This window comes from Crocuta crocuta, unplaced genomic scaffold (genome assembly GCF_008692635.1).
Source record: "Crocuta crocuta isolate KB4526 unplaced genomic scaffold, BGI_CrCroc_1.0 scaffold367, whole genome shotgun sequence".
In the NCBI taxonomy this organism is placed as follows: Eukaryota; Metazoa; Chordata; class Mammalia; order Carnivora; family Hyaenidae; genus Crocuta; species Crocuta crocuta.
The window spans coordinates 6,076,755-6,096,613 of NW_027527936.1; the positions used below are offsets into that span (position 1 = coordinate 6,076,755).

The window sequence follows — 19,859 nt, forward strand, 5'->3', positions numbered from 1 at the left end:
ATCCTGGGAGGGTCGCCAGGAACGATGCAACTAAACTGTTTGCAGGATCAATCAGGCCCTCGAGTCCAATCGGTCGCTGCTCCCTGCCCTCCGGGCCGGCTTTTCCCGCAGAGGGCTCCGGCTGACTGCGTCTTCCGGGAAGCTGGGGCTGTGAGGTGCGCCGGGCGTAGGCTTACCGAGGGCGCGCACGGAAGGCCGTTGCCCCTCCCGCCCCTCCCGGCCCGCTGAAGGAGGACGCGGGAAGTGACCCTAAACCTGCCGCGGGGCTTGACCTTGACAGTTGCGCATCACCGGCCTCCCGCCCGCTGCCAGGCAACGGCGCGCTGCCGGGTAGGCCAGCGGCCGCGCGCCCTCCTCCAACCCCTTCCGCGCAGGGTGGGACGCGGGATCCTAGGCCGATCCAGGCCGGGTTTTGCGGCGGCACGCGCGCGTGCTGATCCCTCGTCCGCAGTTCAGTGCAAGGTTGGCGGCAGTGGGGGCATCATGGTGCTGGACGAACTGTGGACCGCGCTCCCTGGCGCCTCCGTGGCTTCCCTGGTCTGTTGCTTGGTGGCAGCGGCCGTGGCCCTGCGCTGGTCAAGTCGTCGGCCGGCACGGGGAGCCGTGGCCCGGGCGCGACAGAAACAGCAGGCAGCCCTGGACACCATGGATAAGGCGGCGCAGCGCTTCCGCCTCCAGGTGACCGCTCGGGTCGTGTGTGTGTGTGTGTGTGTGTGTGTGTGTGTGTGTGTGTGTGTGNAACGTGGGGTATCCCTAGCAGCATTTTCGGCCGCACTGGTGCGCGGAGGGGCAGGTGGCCGGCCGCGCAGGTTTTACGTTCGTTCGGAACTTCTCTTGGCCCTAATGCATTCCATACTCTTTCTGAGGTAGAGCCGAGGGGAGGCTGGAAAACGAAAAGGACAGGGCAGGGCAGGAAAGGCCATCGCCGCACTGGGTCAAAGAGAGAGGAGCTCTGCTCCATGCCAAAGAGGCTCAAGACTTGTAGAAGGCTAACTAAAGTGCAAGTGTGAGAACCAGTATGACGCCTGGGTTCGAGTCACAGAGCCATGGCCAAGGGAATCCCGAGAGCTCATAGTTCAAAGTCATTTATTTGTGCGTGATGATACTGGGAGGGAGCCAGAAAAAGACTTGCCCAAGTGCAAAAGGGGGCTGGGCTGGAATAGAAGTCTCCCCAGCTCCTGCTCTAACCCCTTACTGGCCCCTTTCCCTAAGCAGGTGTAATTCCAGCCCTTCCCCGGCCGATCTGTCAACAAGCTTTTCTCATTCTGGTTCAGCTCAGTGTGTGCCTAGGTGCCTGGAAGGGGCCTGGAAGCGGAGGCTTTCCCTCAAGGTGTTTGAGACACTGGACCCAGTTAGAAGTCAAAATGATAAATTCTGAGAGATGTTCTTTTGTACCGTGAGAGGAAAAACTTGCCACGATTGGTTGTGAGGTTTATGTTTGATAGGAATCAGATCTGACAGGTGGAAAAGCATTCCAGGTGACTGGGGACGCAGCAGGAGTCAGGAGGATGTGCCTAGGTGGGAGCCAGGGAACAGAAGGTTGCTCTTAGCAGATGCTGTGATTTTAGAGTTTGGGGCAGAGCTGGAATGAGGACCTGCATGCATGCCCAGTGGTACTTTCCAGCCTCATTCCAGTGGAGGAGAGCAGGGAAGGGATATTAGGTAGGGAGACCAGACCTTAGGATGCCAGGCCCAGGGTGCAGCCTTGATCACGGTGTCTTTTAGCTGCTATGGATTTATTCCACACCATTTCTGGGCCAGAATATATCATATTTATTTATTTATTGAAAAAAGTATGTATCTGGTTCTAGCCTCTATTCATCAAGCTTGCCAAAAAGCCCACCATCAGTCAGTTTTTAGATGTTGAATCCACATTGGCCACTGACCCTACCTGAGCACAAGTTCTTCACTTCCTAAGTCCCCCTTCTCTGGCTGAGTTCCCAGGTACCCCACTCAGGGATCCTTGCAGTGATCCCTGGCTCACCCTGGAGACACTCAGCTGCTCCCGAGGCCCCAGTTCTTTAGCAACAGCCCGAACTGCCGCCAGCCAGCAAGAACTGTGCAGGGGCAGCATCAGCGATCTGCCCACGGTTCCTACCCACTGAACTCCTCTCCCAGTCACAAGACACCCACCTGCTGGCAGGGATGTCATGTGGTAGAAGGTTGGGTCTTCTTCTCTTTAGCTCCAGACACCAGCATCTAGACAGTTTCCCTCTGGAGCAACCGCCTTTCATTATCTTTTTTTTTTTTAAGTTTATTTATTTTTGAGACAGAGAGAGAAAGAGCATGAACGGGGCAGGGGCAGAGAGAGAGGGAGACACAGAATCTAAAACAGGCTCCAGGCTCTGAGCTGCCAGCACAGAACCCAATGTGGGGCTTGATCCCATGAACCGTGAGATCATGACCTGAGCCAAAGTCAGCCGCTTAACCGACTAAGCCACCCAGGCACTCCCATTATTTTTAAGAACCAAATCTTCCAGGGACACCTGGGTGGCTCAGTCAGTTAAGGGTCAGACCCTTGATTTGGGATCAGGTCATGATCTCCTGGTTTGTGGGATTGAGCTCCGCATCCGGCTCTGTGCTGATAGTGCAGAGCCTGCTTGGGATTCTCTCCTTTTCTCTCTGCTCCTCCCTTGCTTGTGCTCTGTCTCTCAAATAAACATTAAAAAAAAGAATAACTAGGGCACCTGGGTGGCTCAGTTGGTTAAGCGTCCGACTTCGGTTCAGGTTATGATCTCATGGTTCGTGGGTTTGAGCCCGTGTCGGGCTCTGTGCTGACAGCTAGCTCAGAGCCTGGAGCCTGCTTCAGATTCTGTGTCTCCCTCTCTCTCGGTCCCTCCCCTGTTCACACTGTCTCTATCAGAAGTAAATAAAACATTAAAAATTAAAAACAAAAAAGAATAACCAAATTTTCCAGGACAGAGGTTATGGCCTTGAAATACAAAAACCTGTTTATATAACCCCCCTGGGGCAAAAGAATCTGGTGTCAGAAGACCGAAGCTTGGCTCTTCCAAGTGGGTAAACAGCGAAATGTACACTTTGACTTTGCCGTGACTGTGGAAGAGAAAGGGAGAAATTTCTCAGGAGTCTCACTGGTTTGAGCAGTCAGCAAGGGGATGGGGTCTTGATGACAGTAACTCTGAAAGGCCTTGGGGGCAGTTAAGAGGTAGGTGGTTTTGCTGAACTCAATCCCTTGGAACCTTGGGAGCAGCTCCTTCCTTCTTCCTGCCCCTAAGGTGCCTTTCTCCTTGGCTCTGGATGGATGATGGGAATATGGGCTTTGAGGCTGTCTCAGCAGCCTTTCTTCTGGGACTTTTTCAGGCCAGCCCCAAATAGCAAGGGGCAGTGAGGTAAGCAGGGCCCTGGGCAGGTCCTAGGGGAATACAGCAGCTGGTAGTACAGCTCCAGACTGACAGACTCCTGACAAAGCTAGCTGGGAGCCCGGATACCTCCCGTGTTCCCAGGCACCGCTGGAGGAGGGGCAATCCTAATCACCTCTAGAATCATCACAAAATGGTTCACCTCTCTCGACTGCAGAGCAACTGGAGAATAAGGCCTGTTTCTGGTGACTCTCTGTTGACCACATGAGGCTTAACCTGTAGCAACTCTTTGCTCACTTTTTTTCTGCCCGGCCCCCTGAATGAGTTTAGACTGAAGAGAAGGACTACCATCAATAGGTAGTTTATTACGGCTGGAAAAGATAAGCCAGAATGCCTGCTCATGCCTCTGTGCCTTTGTACTTGTAGTTTGACCCCAAAACCAATCTCTTTCAACCCCTTTTGCCAGAATTCCACTGGTCTTCACAAATGCCACTTCCTTCAGCTGGATCTGATGTGTAGTTTCATCTCCTGGCCTTCTCTGAGCCCAGCCTGAACCTGACTTTAAAACAAAATGATTCAGTAGATGAGTTGAGGGTGCATAATGTAGTTTTTGTTGAGACCACTATCAGTGGACCACATGACCCAATGGAAAAGATATCTTGAAATAGAACAAAAGTGATAAAAACCATAAGGGAAAAGAAAAAAGTCATGGGGGATAGTGTAGGCTAGCTGGAATTAGGGTAGTAAGGGACTCAAGGAGAAAAACAGCTGGAGGAGGGACAGTGATTCAATGATAACTATAGGATCCCTCCCTTGAGAAAGAATATGCTACTAGGTGGCCCCATGCTTAGTTAGAACCTATTTGTACACTTCCCTTCATTCTCCATACAAATTTAATTTCCCCTGGGTTTGTAGACAGGCCTCCTGAAGGTGCAGACTTTCTTTGGTGTCTTATGAAAGAGAAAATGTCTCAGCTGCCTGATAACTAGTCGAAGACTTAAAAATAGCTGTTAGCAATGCTGTCATCAGTCATCAACATGGAAGAACATAGGACAGAATTAAACTTTGTGCTACATTTTTTTTAAACGGAGAGAGCCTGCTGACAGCTTCGAGCTGAGGCTCACAGGGACTTTGTGGCACCTTGCAGCAAGATGGGAAATGGTGGTGACCACACTGTTGGTGGTAAGTCTCCTCATGTGGTGGGCTCTCAGCTGATTTTTACTTTCTTCCCCATACTCTTAGGCATTTTTTTTCCTATAATGAGCACACTTATGTAATCAGAAAAAAAAAGGAATCTTGCTATTTTCATGCTATTTTTATCACGAAGCGAAAAAGGCAAGGTGTAGTAAGTACTGCGTATATAGTATGGTTCTTTTGTGCAAAAACAGAACATATAAAAACAATTACATACATGGTGAGTTTTTCATAAACATTTTTTCCCCTGTAAGAATGGTTTCATTAGAAACCATTAACTTTGGTTTCCTTTTCAGAAGAGGGACTGGGCAGGGTGGTCCCAGGGATGGGGTGAATGTTCATTTTCATTAAAAAAAATTTGTAAGTGTTTATTTATTATTGAGAGACAGAGAGAGACAGAGCAAGAGCATTGGAGGGACAGAGAGAGGGGGAGACACAGAATCTGAAGCAGGCTCCAGGCTCTGAGCTGTCAGCACAGAGCTTGATGTGGGGCTCAAATTCACAAACCACGACGTCACGACCTGGGCTGAAGTCAGACACTTAACCAACTGAGCCACCCAGGCACCCCTCATTTTAATTTTGTATATATATATATATATATATATTTTTTTTTTTCTGACTGAAAGAGAACTTTTTATGACTTTTATGTACAGAAAACTCAACAGCGTCCACTTAGCCCAGTTTGATGGCCAGTGCTTTAGCCTTTGCCTTTTCTAGTTTGGCAATACAAGCCACCAACTCTGGACCCTGGGCATTACCTCTGGCAGATCTCATCATATCTGTCATTGTAATTGGTCCCGATGGTTTCCACCAGCTTAGCCAGAGCCCCTTTGTCTTCCGAGTTAACTGTGAAGGCAACACAGGTCTGGTCTTCCTGTGGACCAGATTCCTGAGCCTGGTTTTCCCCTTGATGATGCAGTAGGGAGCCCCCATCTTCTGACACAGGCCGGCAGGAAGACAGCCCACTCAATGCGATCCGCATCACGTGTCAGTCACTGTCGACTGAGTCTTCTTGTTGTCTACCAAGATGGTGACACATTAACCCCAGCTTGAAGGACAGACAGCCTCTTAGTGGGAACATCTCCTTTGCTGACACCTTTCTTCTCAGCCCAGACCAACAGTCTCTGCTTCTTTTTTTTTTTATTTTTTTTTAATGTTTTTATTTATTTCTAGGAGAGAGAGAGAGACAGCGTGAGCAGGGGAGGGTCAGAGAGAGAGGGAGTCACAGACTGAAACAGGCTCCAGGCTCTGAGCTGGCAGTCAGCACAGAGCCTGACACGGGGCTCGAACCCACGAACCACGAGATCATGACCTAAGCGAAAGTCGGACGCTTAACTGACTAAGCCACCCAGGCGCCCCCAACAGTCTCTGCTTCTTTTTTTGCTTTGTCTCTGATCTATACCTGTGGGCCAGCTTAAGCAGCTGAGTAGCTGTTTGGCAGTCCAAGGCCTGGGTGAGCTGGTTAATTTCAGGGGACAACTTCAGATGTTTATAGAGAATAGCCCTTTGCTGCTGCATCCGGACGTAGCGGGGCCATTTGACAAAGCAGGCAAGGTCCCTCTAGGGCTGGATGTCCTGTCCGATGACAAAATTCTTGGGCCTTTTCTCAAGTGGGATTGACCACCTTCTCGGCTTCCTGCTTCTTCAGAACAGTAGGGACCAGGGCCACCTTCTTCCCCTTGGCCTTCTTCCTTTCAGCATCTTGGATGGCTGGAAGAGAGAGAGAGCTTTCATTCTGTATATGATTTAAAAATATATATCACCAGGAATTATCAAGCACATGTGGGAAGAGATTATAGCAGTTCAAACATGCTGTTCCTACTGACTAGAACACTCTTTGTCCCTACTTACCCCTCTTTGCCAGGCCACCTATATTCTACCTTTCACCTGAGCATCACTTTTCGATAAAGCCTTCCCAGTTCCCCAAGGCAGGGTCAGGTGGCCTTTGTTTGTGCCATTGTTTTTCTTCTTTGTGGCTTCCTTTGTGTATATGTGTGTGTGTGTGTGTTGTATATCCGAAGTGAGTATGATATCTGTTTAACAAGTTAAGAGGTGGGAGTAGAGCGTTCCTGCTGTGAAGTCCAGGGTACAAAGGCTCTGTGGTGGGTGTGTGTGGAGGGTGTGTGTGGAGGGTGTGAGTAGGTGGTGTCTCATGGAAGGGTGCAGAGGAGTCTGGCAGGAACACAGCCTCGAAGCATTTCCTGGAATACCTCTGGAGCTTGTGGTTCTGACAGAGACTTTAAGGGGAGCAGCAAGCCCTGCTTTGCACTGGCTGGCCTGGCTGGAAGGGTGGGTGGATGGCTTGGGCATGGCAACCAGTAAGGTGGCTTTGTGTGATCCAGGAGAGAAAGGATGGGCAGGAGGATTAATTGGATTTGGATGGGGGGGTGAGGGGTGAGAGGGAGGGAGGAGTCCTGCCTGCTTTCCAAGTCTAACATCTGGATGGACACAGCCCTTCCCTGAGCAAGGTACCTGGAACAGGAGGCAGTGAAAAGTGGGGGAGCAGCGAGCTCAGGGAGAAGGACATAAGGTGAGCGGCAATGGGAATAGTCCCTGAGCGCCAGAGCTCAATTGAGTCAGGCTGGGTGGGAAGGGTCAGGAGGCCGTGGGTTAGGTAGAGCATGGAGTGGAAGCCACGAGAAGGATTCACTTTTCCCAGCATCAGGGAGGGAAGAAGAGGTGCCCAGAAGAACCTGTCTTTTCCCACATCTGGCTCCTTCTCATCCTTTCACAGCTGAAAGAAATGTCACTTCCTTAGAGAGGCCTGACCATCCCTCTGAGTCAGTTCTCTCTTACTTCCATTACACCAGCGTGTTCTTGTGTTCTCATACTTTCCGTGATCTGTCCATTATTTGTTAACTTGTTTGTTTTCTTGAATGTAGGCTCTGTGAAAGCAGGGACTTGTTTGTCTTGGTTACCTCTAAATTCATAGCCTTTAACGTAGTCCTTGGCACATAGTAGGTACTCAGAACACGTTTGTCGACTGTCTGAATAAATGGATCACAGAAGTAGAAAAGAAACGGGAGAAAAGCCAGGAAAGGTAGTATCTTCATGCCCAGGAGGCAAGTGAAGAGAACTAGTATGTGGTCTCAGTACCTTTGAATACCATGTGAGACATGGAGCAAATATCAGAGTAGATTATCTCTTGGATTTGGCACCAGGAGGCCCCTGGTGACCTTGGCAAATGCAGAGGAGAGTGGGGGTGGGAAGCGGTGGCTGTGATTCAGAGGTCCTCCTCTAACTGTGTTTACTAATTGGCTCAATACCTTTGAGGAGAGAGCAAGCTGGGTTTTCAGGCAGAGGCTGACCCCAGAGACTCTGGGAGCCTTCAGGATCTGGCAGTCAGGTGTCCGATCAAATGTCCTTCCTCCATCAGAGAGCTTTTCTCTGACCACCCTCTTCCTACCTGTGTACCCCCCACTCACCACACCAGGTTTTATTTTCTTCAAGCTATTTCTTACTATCTCAAATGTTTGTTTACTTATTAATTACCTGTGCTTCCCAAAGCATGGACATGCCTTTTTTGTTCACTGTTGGATCCGCAGGGCTGGTATGGTGCTTAGTAATATATATCTGGAATGAATGAAAAACCCCTCTCTTTTAGGTGTGGCCTCTAGCTGCAGCCCCAACCACCCAGGAGAGTGTCTTCTTTTCTCATCTCCCTTGCCAGGGATTGAGTGGTTAGGTGCAGGCTGACAGCCAGCGGACAGCCAATGCCGAGTGGGCAGAGAACTATAGTTTACCTGTATGGTCCCAGATGATGCACTTAGCCACTTGGTACCTTAGTTTCTCTTTCTTTCTTTCTTTCTTTCTTTCTTTCTTTCTTTCTTTCTTTCTTTCTTTCTTTCTTTCTTTCTTTCTTTCTTTCTTTCTTTCTTTCTTTCTCTTTCTTTCTCTCTTTCCCTCTCTCTCTCTCTCTCCCCTTGCCTTTCTATCTTCCTCTCTTCTTCCCTTCCTTCCTCCTTCCCTCCCTCCCTTCCTTCTTTTCTTCCTTCTTTCCTTTTTTAAGTTTATTTATTATTTATTTTGAGAGAGACAGAGACAGCATGAGTAGGGGAGGGGCAGAGAGGGAGGGAGACAGAGAATCCCAAGCAGGCTCCACACTGCCAGTATGGAGCCTGACATGAGGCTTGAACTCACAAAACTGGGAGATCATGACCTGAGCTGAAACCAAGAGTAGGATACTTATGCCAACTGAGCCACTCAGGTGCCCTGGTACCTCAGTTTCTTTATCTGTGCAATGGCGATGGTAGCAAGATTTAGTCAAAGCATAGAGTGCAGCAGCATGGTGCAGCTGGCAGTTGCCAGTGGTGGTAGCTTGTGATGGTTTAATAATCAGCTTGGGCATGGCCTCTCCTAGGGCACCCCCTTTGATAACCTTCTAGAAGAGGTATATCTGTACTGTCTATAGGTGACAAGGGCCTGCCCAGGCTGGACCACATTTCTGGTGTCAGAGCCACAGGTGGGAAGGTCTGTCATGGATTGGCATGTGACAGTTAGCATCTGCTTTGGCAGGTGTGGGGACTTAGGGGCATGGGCCACAAGTGTCTGCTGTGGGCACTTGGGGCCTGTGAGGTAAAGAGGTACTTAACTGAAGTGTCTCCTTAGAACCCTGACCTGGACTCCGAGGCACTGCTGGCCCTGCCCCTGACTCAGCTCGTGCAGAAGTTACACAACGGGGAACTGACCCCAGAGGCTGCACTCTTCACCTATGTGGGAAAGGTAAGGATTGCCGGCCTCCTCCCTCTCTCAGCAAAGGCTGGGGGGAAAACCTGGCCTGGAGTTAGTCTCTCTGAGGGCCAGGGTGGGACCACAGTGCCAGGGGCTGCCAGGAGCTGCGTAAGAGAGAGAGAATGAGAGAGAGACAAAGGGCGAGAGGGAGGGAGAGAGAGGAGATTGAGAGAGAGAAAGAGAGAGGCAGGCTGACTTGGTGTGTGTGTTGGTGAGAGGGCAACACTGAGCATCTTGTCTTAGCTAAAAGCCTGGCTTTCAGCCCAGACTTCCCTCTGCCTCCCGCCTCCACCCCATCTGTCACCAAGTGTGGTCTGTTCTCTTTCTATAGCTCTCTCTGGTCCGTCCCTTGTCCCTGCCACCCCTGCAGCCACCCTGGTCCTCCACCACCGTCTCCCTCCAATGGTAGGGCCCCAGCCTCCTGGCCAGATTCCCTCTTAGGTCTCCATTTCTTTAGACTCTGCTCTTCTGTTCCTCTTCAGTCTCCGGCATCCTGTCTGGCCAAGGCCTTCTGGAGTGTGGGCATCCATAGCTCAGCCGCCCACAGTTTCCTGGCACCTGGACCCGCCACGCTGTGCACTGGCTTGTGTGGGATTCCCTTTACCTGGAAGGCTCTTCTCCCTCTTCTTTGCCCCTCCTGGGGCAACAGACACTGCTGGCTGAGCCTTCAGGGCTCAGAGAAAGAAGCCATCTTCCAGGGAGGCTCCCCTGACCCTTCCTTCCCAGCCTGAGTCAGGGTTCCCTCTTCAGTGCTCTTTCTTTCTTTCTTTTCTTTTTTAAAAATGTTTGTTTATTTTGAGAGAGAGAGAGAGAGAGAGAGAAGGAGGAGGAGGAGGAGAAGTAGTAGTTGTAGTGGGGGAGAGGGGCAGAGAGAGAAAGAAAGAGAATCACAAGCAGGCTCCATGCTCAGTGCAGAGCCTGATGTAGGGCTTGATCCCACGACTGTGAGATCATGACCTGAGCTGAAATCAAGAGTTGGACACTTAGCTGACTGAGCCACCCAGACGCCCCTCTTTCTGACTTTCTAACACATCTCTCATGGCATCTTAGGGCTTGTCTTGTCCTTCTGTTTCCCCTGTCGATGTGGGCTCCTGTGGACAGAGCTTGTCTCATTTGTCTTTGTACTTGGTGCTGAATACTTACTGGCTTTCATACAGTAAGGGTTCAAGAAATATGTTTGAAATGAAATGACAGAAAAAGAGTTGTGATTTATGAGTTGACTTATGTGTGATTTCTTGAAACAGAGTGTGTGACAGTGGGTATGACTTCTAGGCAGGTGGACATGCGTGCCAGGTGACTGATGGGTGTGTGTGACAGTGGTGTGAGTGACTGCAGCAGAGAGTGGGTGAGGGGGATTGACTGTATGGGGAGAGAGGAGTGTATGCCGACCAGGCAGCCTTGACATACTGTGCTGGGTTTCCTCTGTCAATGTCCCTGAGAAGTGGCTGCCCTTCCTAATCACCCACAAGAAGGCATTCTTGTCACAGATTGGCCTCGTCCTTGCCTGCCTTAAGTAGCCTGGAGACCAATTTCATGGGCCAAGATGTGGCAGTGGGACCCACACCTATTTCCCTCAGCTGTTTCACAGGGAGTATTTACTGAAAACTGTATATCGTTTTGCCCTGGCCTGTCCCTCCCATAGGGCCTTGTGGAATGTGGTCTGAGGGCTGTGGAAAGACCCCATGACAGATGGCCACTGTTAGTGCATCATTCCTTTTAGGCAAGCTCCCATCCCTTTAAGTGATTGGTATCAGTCAGTCACTCCTCTCTGTGACTTCATTATCAGATTCAAGAGTTTCTGGGGGAGGGGAGGGTTAGCTGGGGGCAGGTGTGGGCCAGGCCTGGGACAAGAGAGAGCATGCTGGCCTCTGGGAGGCTGGAACCTGGCTGTAGTCCCGCTCTGCGCTGAGTCCTGGTATGGGCTGAGATGGGGATCTGCCCCTATCTGGTTCCTCCTTTCTGCTTCATAGGCAGAGATGTGGATAGAGGAGGAGGTAGAGTGGCCAAAGGTCATCTTCCTCCCAGCTCATCCCCTCTGGGGAGCATCTAAGGCCAGTGTCCTGCTCCTTTGCGTGCCTTGGTTGTGCCCTGGCCCTGGAGTTACTCTTTCTCTCTTTGGGTTTAGGCCAGAGACTGCTAGGGTCAGGCTGGGGCTAGATGTCCCCAGGGAGATGGGTAGTGGGCCCTAGGTTATTCTTTGCCCTCCTGGCTCTGGGCCATGTTGCTGGTTATCCTTTCCCTGGGTATACTTTAAAAGGCCAATTTTATGTTATATATATTCTGCTACAATTAAAAAAAAAGGCCAATCTCACTCTGCCTTGTGTCCATTTCTCCCTCCTCCAGGCCTGGGAAGTAAACAAAGGGACCAACTGTGTGACCACCTACTTGGCAGACTGTGAGACTCAACTATCCCAGGCCCCAAGGCAGGGCCTGCTCTATGGAGTCCCTGTGAGCCTCAAGGAGTGCTTCAGCTACAAAGTATGCCTTGCCTCACACCAGGCTTCACCCCTCATCCCTGCCCCTGCCTGCCAGCTCTGCACTCTGGGTTACCCTGGGCCCTCAGAGGAAGTATCAGGTCCAGAGGCCTTGAGAGGGACCTTGGGTGTGTTCTGTCTTGGCCTGTGAGATGGTGGTAAGAATGGCCCCTCTGCTGAAGGGCCCCTGACCCATCAGCTGTACTCCTCTTGGCACCTATCCCTTCCTCTAGGGCCAGGACTCAACACTGGGCTTGAGCCTGAACGAGAGCATGCCCGCAGAGTGTGACAGTGTGGTGGTGCAGGTGCTGAAGCTGCAGGGCGCTGTGCCCTTCGTGCACACCAACATCCCTCAGTCCATGTTCAGGTTGGATTGGGTGCCAGGTGGGGGCAGGGGCCCTGGCACCAGTGTGACCTGGGCTGACCCTTTCTTGCTTTCCCCAGCTATGATTGCAGTAATCCCCTCTTTGGCCAGACCTTGAACCCACTGAAGTCCTCCAAGAGCCCAGGTGGCTCCTCTGGGGGTGAAGGGGCCCTCATTGGGGGTGGAGGCTCCCCCCTGGGCTTAGGTACAGACATCGGAGGCAGTATCCGCTTTCCCTCCTCCTTCTGTGGCATCTGTGGCCTCAAGCCCACGGGAAACCGCATCAGGTATGGTGTGGGTGGTGGGTGGAGGGAGCTCCTGGGTCTCTTGCTGTATGATCTTGGCCTACCTCTCAACCTCTCTGGGCTTCCAGGAAGGGATTCCTTCACTCTGGGGTTTTGCTGGGAGGGACTGTCACAGCACCATTGGTGTTGGTTCCTACTTTCCAAAGTGGCGAGACTTCTAAGCTGCTGTATGGGCTTGGGGTTGGTCAGAGGGTGACCATTTCTTGTTTCCAACATCTTGTGTTTCTTATCCAGCAAGAGTGGCCTGAAGGGCTGTGTCTATGGACAGGTAGCAGGTGAGGTCTGGGGTTCCCTCAGTGCCCTGGTGTGGGGGGGTCTGCCTGATCCATTTCTACCCTGCCTCTCCTGGGAGCAGTGTTTGGCTCCCAGGCTAGTCTAGGTTGGAGTTCCTTGTCTCTGCTCACATTCCTGGGCTGTGTCCCAACCCTTGCTTGGACCCAGCCCCAGAGCCCATTAGGGTAGGGTGATCTTCTTCCTTCCCCTCCCTGCCCTACAGTGCAGATGTCAGTCGGCCCCATGGCTCGGGATGTGGAAAGCCTAGCGCTGTGCCTGCGAGCCCTACTGTGTGAGGACATGTTCCGCTTGGACCCTTCCGTGCCCCCCCTGCCCTTTAAGGAGGAGGTGAGCATGCGTGGGGATGGGGATGGGATTGAATTTGGTTATCATTGGTGCTCCTGTGCCCAGAGAGCAGCCCCTTGGCAGTGTGCGTAGGGCTTGGAGGTTCTGTTTCCTGAAACCCACCTTCAAGGGTCCGAAGCCAGGGTCAGCTCTTGCTCTGCAGACTGCCACCAGAGGGAGCCCTTGCCTGAGGCTTCTAAACTGGCCTGGTTGGGGGGGACCTCTGCTGAGGAAAGGCCCCACCTTCTGGCCCCAGCCTCTTCTGAGGCCATTGAGAAACAGGAGACACATCTCCAACAGCTTGAGGGAGAACTTGGGTGTTTCTTGGTAGACAGAATATCTGGACTTGGTAGGGTGAGTTCCCCCTCCATGGCAGAGGATAGTCTAACAACCCAGTGGTTGATGAACCCCTTCCTGAAAGGGAGGAAAGGAGATGAGGTCCCTTTTATGAGGTCTGGAACAAATTATCATGGGAGTCAGGACTTGGATTCTTGAAACAGGCAGTGGCTCAGGATGCCTGGGTTCTGGACCTAGTATTATCAGACTGCACTGGGTCAACTCTCGGCCTGTCTGCCTATCAAGACCTCAAGCCTCAGTTTCATCATATGACCAGTGGGAGCCCTCATCCTTGCTGGGCCCCTCCTGCAGAGTCATTGTGAAGGTGTTTTGTGAAAGGGTCAGATGCAAAAAGGGCCAGCCTCTCAAGCAGTCAGTTTCTGGGGGGTCTGGGCTGCAGCCTCTCAGCTGTGTCTGGGGCTGACACAGATCTCTGGGAGCCCTACTTTGGGTTGCCCTCTCTTGACCTGATTCTGACTCCTATGTTTTGCCCCCAGGTCTACGCAAGCTCTCAGCCCCTGCGTGTGGGGTATTATGAGACCGACAACTATACCATGCCCACCCCGGCCATGAAGCGGGCCCTGCTGGAGACGAAGAAGAGCCTTGAGGCTGCTGGCCACACGGTATGGCTGTGGGAACCCAGAAGTCCTGGTATGGCCCCTCCTTCAGGGAAACCTTCCTGGTACCCATGGCTGCCACCTGTCCCTGGCATCCTCTCACCATGATTGTTCTGTGGTTGGGATGGGAACTGTTTTCCTGCGGGACCATAGTAGAGGGCTGATTGTGACTCTTATTTAGTGCTTAAGTGATTGATGATGAACTCAGCCCCGTGCTGGGGATGTGTGAGCGCTATATTGGGAGGCTCTCATCCAACTTCAGATTGTGCCCCCATCCCAGGGTGGCGGGACAGTGGGCTTTAGTCTGCTCATCTGAGACAAGTTAATTCATGTGTGACTTGACTTCTCTCATGATATACATTTTAAGGGAGTTTTCATGGGTCAGCAATGCTGCCTTTGTGGCTCCAGCAAGGGCTATCATGCGGGCATGGTTGGTCAAATCTGTCCTCAGGGCCTCTTGGGCAGCATGGAGGTCATGGGAGCCAAGGGTTTCCAGGTGTGGGGGCCTTATACACCTCAACCTTACAGCTGGTTCCCTTCCTGCCAAGCAATATACCCTATGCTCTGGAGATCCTCGCAACAGGTGGGCTGTTCAGTGATGGTGGCCACAGCTTCCTACAGAACTTGTAAGTGATGTTGGGTTTGGGGGCTGGGGTGAGGTCAAGAACATTAGACCCAGGGAGAGCAGCTGGGTTCTGTTACTCCCAGTATGGGTCAATCTGGCAGAAGATGGGGGCAGGCCTCAGCTGAACACAATGAAGGTCTGAGCATTCTGGGCAGGGATCTCTCTTCCCCTCTAACTATGCAGACTGAACCTAGAGATCCTTTGCCAGGGAGACTTCAGAAAGGTGCCAGCCCAAGGGAAGGTTGGATTGAACAGAGCTCAACTGATGAGGGCTCATTGGGAGGTAGGAGATGGGCAGGGGAGTTGCTTGTCTGTTTGGAAAAGATTGAGAGACAAGGGCAGGATGAAGCAGGAAGAGGGACATCTAGACATCATGCTGTGACTCCAGGCTCTTCTGACTTGAGCCAAGTCTGCCTTTTCAGTAGTTTTCTCTTCTGTAGAGTGGGAGTGGGTGGGTTGGGCCAGATCTACTTTAAGGGACTTCGTAGAGCTCATGTTTAGAGAAGGCTTAGATGCCTTCAGTCCCTAAGGGTTGGTAGGGGTGGAGGACAGATCTGTGAAGGTGCCTCCTGTGATATCCCTGGGCTGACTGGACTTCCTCTCGTAGCTAAGTATGGTCCAGGCTTCAGCAGAAGCGGTTGCCCCTCTCTCTGGCCCTGGGAATGAACCCCTAGGATCAGCCTCCTGAGACCTTTCCCCGAACTCTAGAGCTAGAAACAGCCTCAGAAACAAGGGTCATGGCAGCTCCACGTGTACCTCTAGGCTGGCATCAGCATCAACAGGGGATGCCCTCAGTGTCAAGCCCCAGCCAGGGAGCTGTTGCCCTCAGTGAGTCCTTATTGCTTTGAGCTGAGTTTGCCAGGGAGGGAGACATGGAGTCCTACCTTGGAGAGCTCCAGTATGGCATGGAGTCCAGGCATCCTAACAATCAGCAGAAACAAGTCACGTGTTTAAAAGGAGGCAAATAGGGGCACCTGGCTGGCTCAGTCTATAGAGCATGGGACTCTTGATCTTGGGGTTCTGAGTCTGAGCCCTATGTTGGGTGTAAAGATTACTTAAAGAAAAAAGAGGGGCACCTGGGTGGCTCAGTCGGTTAAGTGGCCGACTTCAGCTCAGGTCATGATCTCACGGTTCGTGAGTTCGAGTCCTGCATTGGACTCTGGTTTGACAGCTCAGAGCCCGAAGCCTGCTTCACATTCTGTGTCTCCCTCTCTCTCTGTTTCTCTGTCTTTCAAAAATAAATAAATATTAAAAACATTTTAAAAAAGAAAAAATCTTTTAGAAAATAAATAAAAGGAGGCAGGTGAAGGGGTTGGAGACCAGTGGTTACCAGAGTCTGGTGAAGAGGGAGTGGAGAGGGTGTCATTGAAGAGATGACACTGAGTAGGGAGTGCTGTGGGTGGGGGCAAGTCCGGAGGGAGGCCTGGGGAGAAGGTGCTGGACTGGACCCTTTGTCTCCCAGCGAAGGTGATTTTGTGGACCCCTGCTTGGGAGACCTGATCTCAGTTCTGAAGATGCCCAGGTGTTTGAAAGGACTGCTGGCTTTCCTGCTGAAGCCTCTGGTGAGGGCACAAGGAGTGGAGGGCTGGAGTGGGCTGGGAGGGGCCCCCTGGGGCTCTTCCCCTCTTGCTGTAGCCTCTCTTGGTTTGGGTAACCATGGCCTCCTCTTCTCTCCAGTCCCCACCCAGACTCCTCTCCTCTCCCCATGCCCTGCAGTCTTCAGCCAGCCTGCATGCTAAAATAGGTGCTGACCTGGGACCTGGGACCTGGGGGAAGGGACAGAGGGAAACAAGGCACAGGTGGCTTGGTCTGCACGCAGCCCAAAGCTGAGTCACTGACAACGTGTTTGTCCTTTGGCAGTTCCCAAGGGTGGCATCCTTTCTTAGCGCCATGAAGTCCCGGTAAGGACATTTTCTATGCCTAGATCCTGCCCCCCTCTCCCCTTGACCTGGGGTTAAGTGGTTTATGACAGGAAGAGATGAGGGAAGTAGCATCTGAGGCTGGAAGTGGCCCAGCCAGGGTGGCAATCTCTGTGGCTTTCAGACGGGACCTTGAAGTTTGCCTTCTCAGGATCCAGGTGTGGCTAGAGAGGAGAAGCCTGCAGGGGATCACAGGGTGGGATGGCGGGGGAGAGGAGAAGACCTGGCTATGCGTGGGTAGAAAGGACCAGGAAAGGAAGCGTGTAGAGACACAGGGGAGAGGGGACTACTTGGGAACCTGTGAGAGATGCCGCTCTTGGAGGTCTGATATGAGCCAAGCTGCACTGGGTCCTGCCTGCCCCTTAGTGGCTTGGGTGGGAGAAGGGCATAAATGAACTCAATTTTAGGCCCTGACTCCTCTGGACTTGCCCCTTCTCTCACTGCCAGGCATTTAGGACCTTTGACAGCTCTGGCCTCTTTTTTATTCTAAGGGTAGTTGGGAATCACGCCTGATGTGGTCCTGGCTCTGCTGTGAAGTCACTAAGTGGCATAGTGCAAGTCCCTCTTGGGGCCTGATTTTCTCAACAGGACATGAACTTAGGGATTTGAACTCCTTCCTTGTATTGCTTCCCTCTCAGATCTCCCATAGTTGAGAAGGGCCCATGCAGGAGTGAGATCTGAGGGGTGTTAAGAGTAGGGGTCTATGTTCCTCATCCCCATGGCCAGTGACCTCATTCCCTCTGCCTAGGTCGGCTGGAAAGCTCTGGGAACTGCAATACGAGATTGAGGTGAGGCCAGAGCCCCTAGAGTAGAGTAGGGTGGGGGATGGGGTGGAGTTGGACAGGAGCACCTACCAGTGGGATCTCTTGGCCACTGGAAACCACTGAAGTCGCTCCGGTCCCCCGGAGTAGCCTGTCATTCCCCCTTCTACTCCCTGGGCTGGTCTGTGATCCTCACGTGCCTGGGTGCTCATCCTTGGGGGCTGGGTCAGTCAGCTCCTGTCCTGGCTGCCTCTTTGCCCCCACTGGTGCTGTTGGGCACTACGGGGCCCCACCCTGGCAGGAAAAATGATGTCTACGATTCATGTGGGAGGTGGAGCAAGTGGTGACACCTGAAAGCGGCCATGCCTGTGTGCCCCAAGGACCTCCATCCCATTGTGGCTTAGTCCAGATCCAGTGGCAGGTGCTGGGGCCAGAGCTGCCCAGGCCACAGTCCCTGCATTGGAGAGGCCCTCTGATGGCCTGGGTCCGAGGGTTTCTGCTGGTATCCTCCCCAGGTGTATCGCAACTCCGTGATTGCCCAGTGGAGAGCACTGGACCTGGATGTGCTGCTCACCCCCATGCTGGGCCCGGCTCTGAACTTGAATGCTCCCGGCAGGGCCACAGGTGAGGCCTGCTGCCCCACCACACCCCTGACACTCCCACCTGCCTTTCCTCTTCTGGCTCAGTTCAGCTCAGTGCCCAGCAGGCTGCTGGGAAGTAGAAGAGGAGCCTTGGGGGAGGGTTACACCCCTTGGGGAGGGCCCTGCTCTTGGGGGGCTCATAGTCTGACCGGCTGGAGAGATGGGAGTCATGTGGGATGTCCTGAGTGGGAATGAGCTCCCTGTTCTCAGCACTTTGGAAGTTGGAGATCTTGAGTTACAGAGTCTCTGGTTTGGAGAGGTGGGGTTTAAAGTCCAGGTGGGAATTAGATAAGCCAAGAAAATAGAGACAACGTTCCAGGTGGGGAAGCTTCATGGGCAACGGCACAGGGCAAGCCCCAGCAGGCTCTCCAGCCTGCCCTGAATCTGGATTCCTGGTCTTTGTCACTTACTCGAGTCTCTGTGGCCCTGGGAGAGAGCCTCTCTCTGTCTCTGGAGGCCAGGTGCTGTTTCCCAGGGTGGGTGGCTGGGGTGCAGAGAAGACAGCTGGCATTAAAGGTCACCTGACCTGCTCCAGCCACTTGGGTTGTGTTTCAGCGGCTGTCAGCTACACTCTGCTCTACAACTGCCTGGACTTCCCAGCGGGGGTAGTGCCTGTCACCACGGTGACCACCGAGGACGAGGCCCAGATGGAACAGTACAGGGGCTACTTTGGGGATTTCTGGGACAAGGTGCTACAGAAGGTGAGGCCACAGGGCCTGGCTTGGCCCCCAGGGTCCCCCTTCCCCTGGACTCCCACCGGTACCCCAGCTCTGGCTACTGTGAAGGAAGCAGCATAAGCACATGTAGTCCTTGCCTGCCTTTTATTTTTCTTTTTTAAGTAAGCTCTACATCCATTCTGGGGCTCGAACTCATGACCCCAAGGTCAAGAGTTGCATGCTCTACTAACTGAGTCAGCCACGTACCCCCTCACCTGCCTTTCTTGACGCGAGACCCTGAGGGAGAGCAGCCTAGCTCTGCCGTGCTGCCCCTCCTCTCCAGCTGGGGTGCTTCCTGGTCCCTGGCAGGATCTTGGCTCCTCTGCCTTCCATCCTGATACCTGTGTCCCACGCAGGCCGTGAAGAAGAGTGTGGGGCTGCCCGTGGCCGTGCAGTGTGTGGCCCTGCCCTGGCAAGAAGAATTGTGCCTGCGGTTCATGCGGGAGGTGGAGCGACTGATGACCCCTGAAAAGCAGCCATCCTGACTGCCACTCTCTGGGTTCTGGGGATCCAAGACCTACTCGATCTGTGCCCAGCCTAGTCTGGGCACAGCGGCCACCCTGTGAGGAGATGTTCGGCCTGGGCCAGAGCCTTCCATGTCCCCCTCCCCCGATCTTCTACAAGCAGCACAGAGCCCCTGAGTCTGGACCTTGCTCCCTGTTCTGATTCCCTCCCTCTGCCCTGACATGCCCACCACATGGCCAGCAGTGGTATGATATGAGCAAAAGCCTACTAACACTCAAGAAATGTTTCTAGTCTGTATACTGTCTGGCCGTCTTTGTTAGGGTGTTGGGGGTGGAGCCCTACTCTAGCCTCGGCAGTCTCGTGGTGCCCGTCACCCACAGGAGGGACACAGCTCCCTCTCACCTCACCCATCCCCTTGTCCCCACACTTAGACGAAGCCCTACTTTGCTAAGTATTGTCCTTCTCTTCTTCCTTCCTTTGCTCCTTCCCTCTACATGGATGCCCTTTCTGCTCCTCTGTCATTAAATCCTTTGAGGCCCAGCTCAGATCCCTCTTTCTCCAGAAAGCCTTCCCTCCTTCCTCTGAGCCCTGGACTGGGTGGGCTGTTTCTTGGCAGTCTGTCCTGTGTGGTGAGCATCTATGGGTGGGTTTGCTTCCCTTAGTACCCTGGTTCTCCTGGATGGCAGGCTGTATCTTTGTCCTCAGCAGACAGCAAAGGGCCAGGCACAGGGCAGCAGGGAGTCTGGAGGGCTGGCCCTGAGCCAGCTCTGTTG

At 52.8% G+C, this 19,859-nt stretch overlaps 1 protein-coding gene and 1 pseudogene across 1 annotated transcript; one reads left to right on the forward strand and one right to left on the reverse strand.

Annotated features, from left to right (window-relative positions):
- The first annotated feature begins 352 nt into the window (after positions 1–352).
- Positions 353–19,383, forward strand: LOC144221590 (fatty-acid amide hydrolase 1). Its single transcript, XM_077752150.1, has 15 exons — positions 353–678; positions 9,123–9,236; positions 11,589–11,723; positions 11,953–12,086; positions 12,164–12,370; positions 12,623–12,663; positions 12,885–13,009; positions 13,840–13,965; positions 14,488–14,585; positions 16,047–16,146; positions 16,445–16,485; positions 17,252–17,291; positions 17,780–17,888; positions 18,461–18,606; positions 18,978–19,383. The coding sequence occupies exons 1-15, from the start codon at positions 484–486 to the stop codon at positions 19,104–19,106; spliced, it is 1,740 nt and encodes a 579-aa protein (XP_077608276.1). The 5' UTR covers positions 353–483; the 3' UTR covers positions 19,107–19,383.
- LOC144221602 (large ribosomal subunit protein eL8 pseudogene) lies at positions 5,187–7,137 on the reverse strand (annotated as a pseudogene).
- Positions 19,384–19,859: the final 476 nt, after the last annotated feature.

Coding starts and splice junctions, on each gene's coding strand:
- LOC144221590 (XM_077752150.1), top strand. CDS start 484: ATGGTGCTGGACGAACTGTGGACCGCGCTCCCTGGCGCCTCCGTGGCT. Junction 17,292..17,779: donor AACTGCAATACGAGATTGAG/GTGAGGCCAGAG, acceptor TATCCTCCCCAG/GTGTATCGCAACTCCGTGAT. Junction 18,607..18,977: donor GGGACAAGGTGCTACAGAAG/GTGAGGCCACAG, acceptor TGTCCCACGCAG/GCCGTGAAGAAGAGTGTGGG.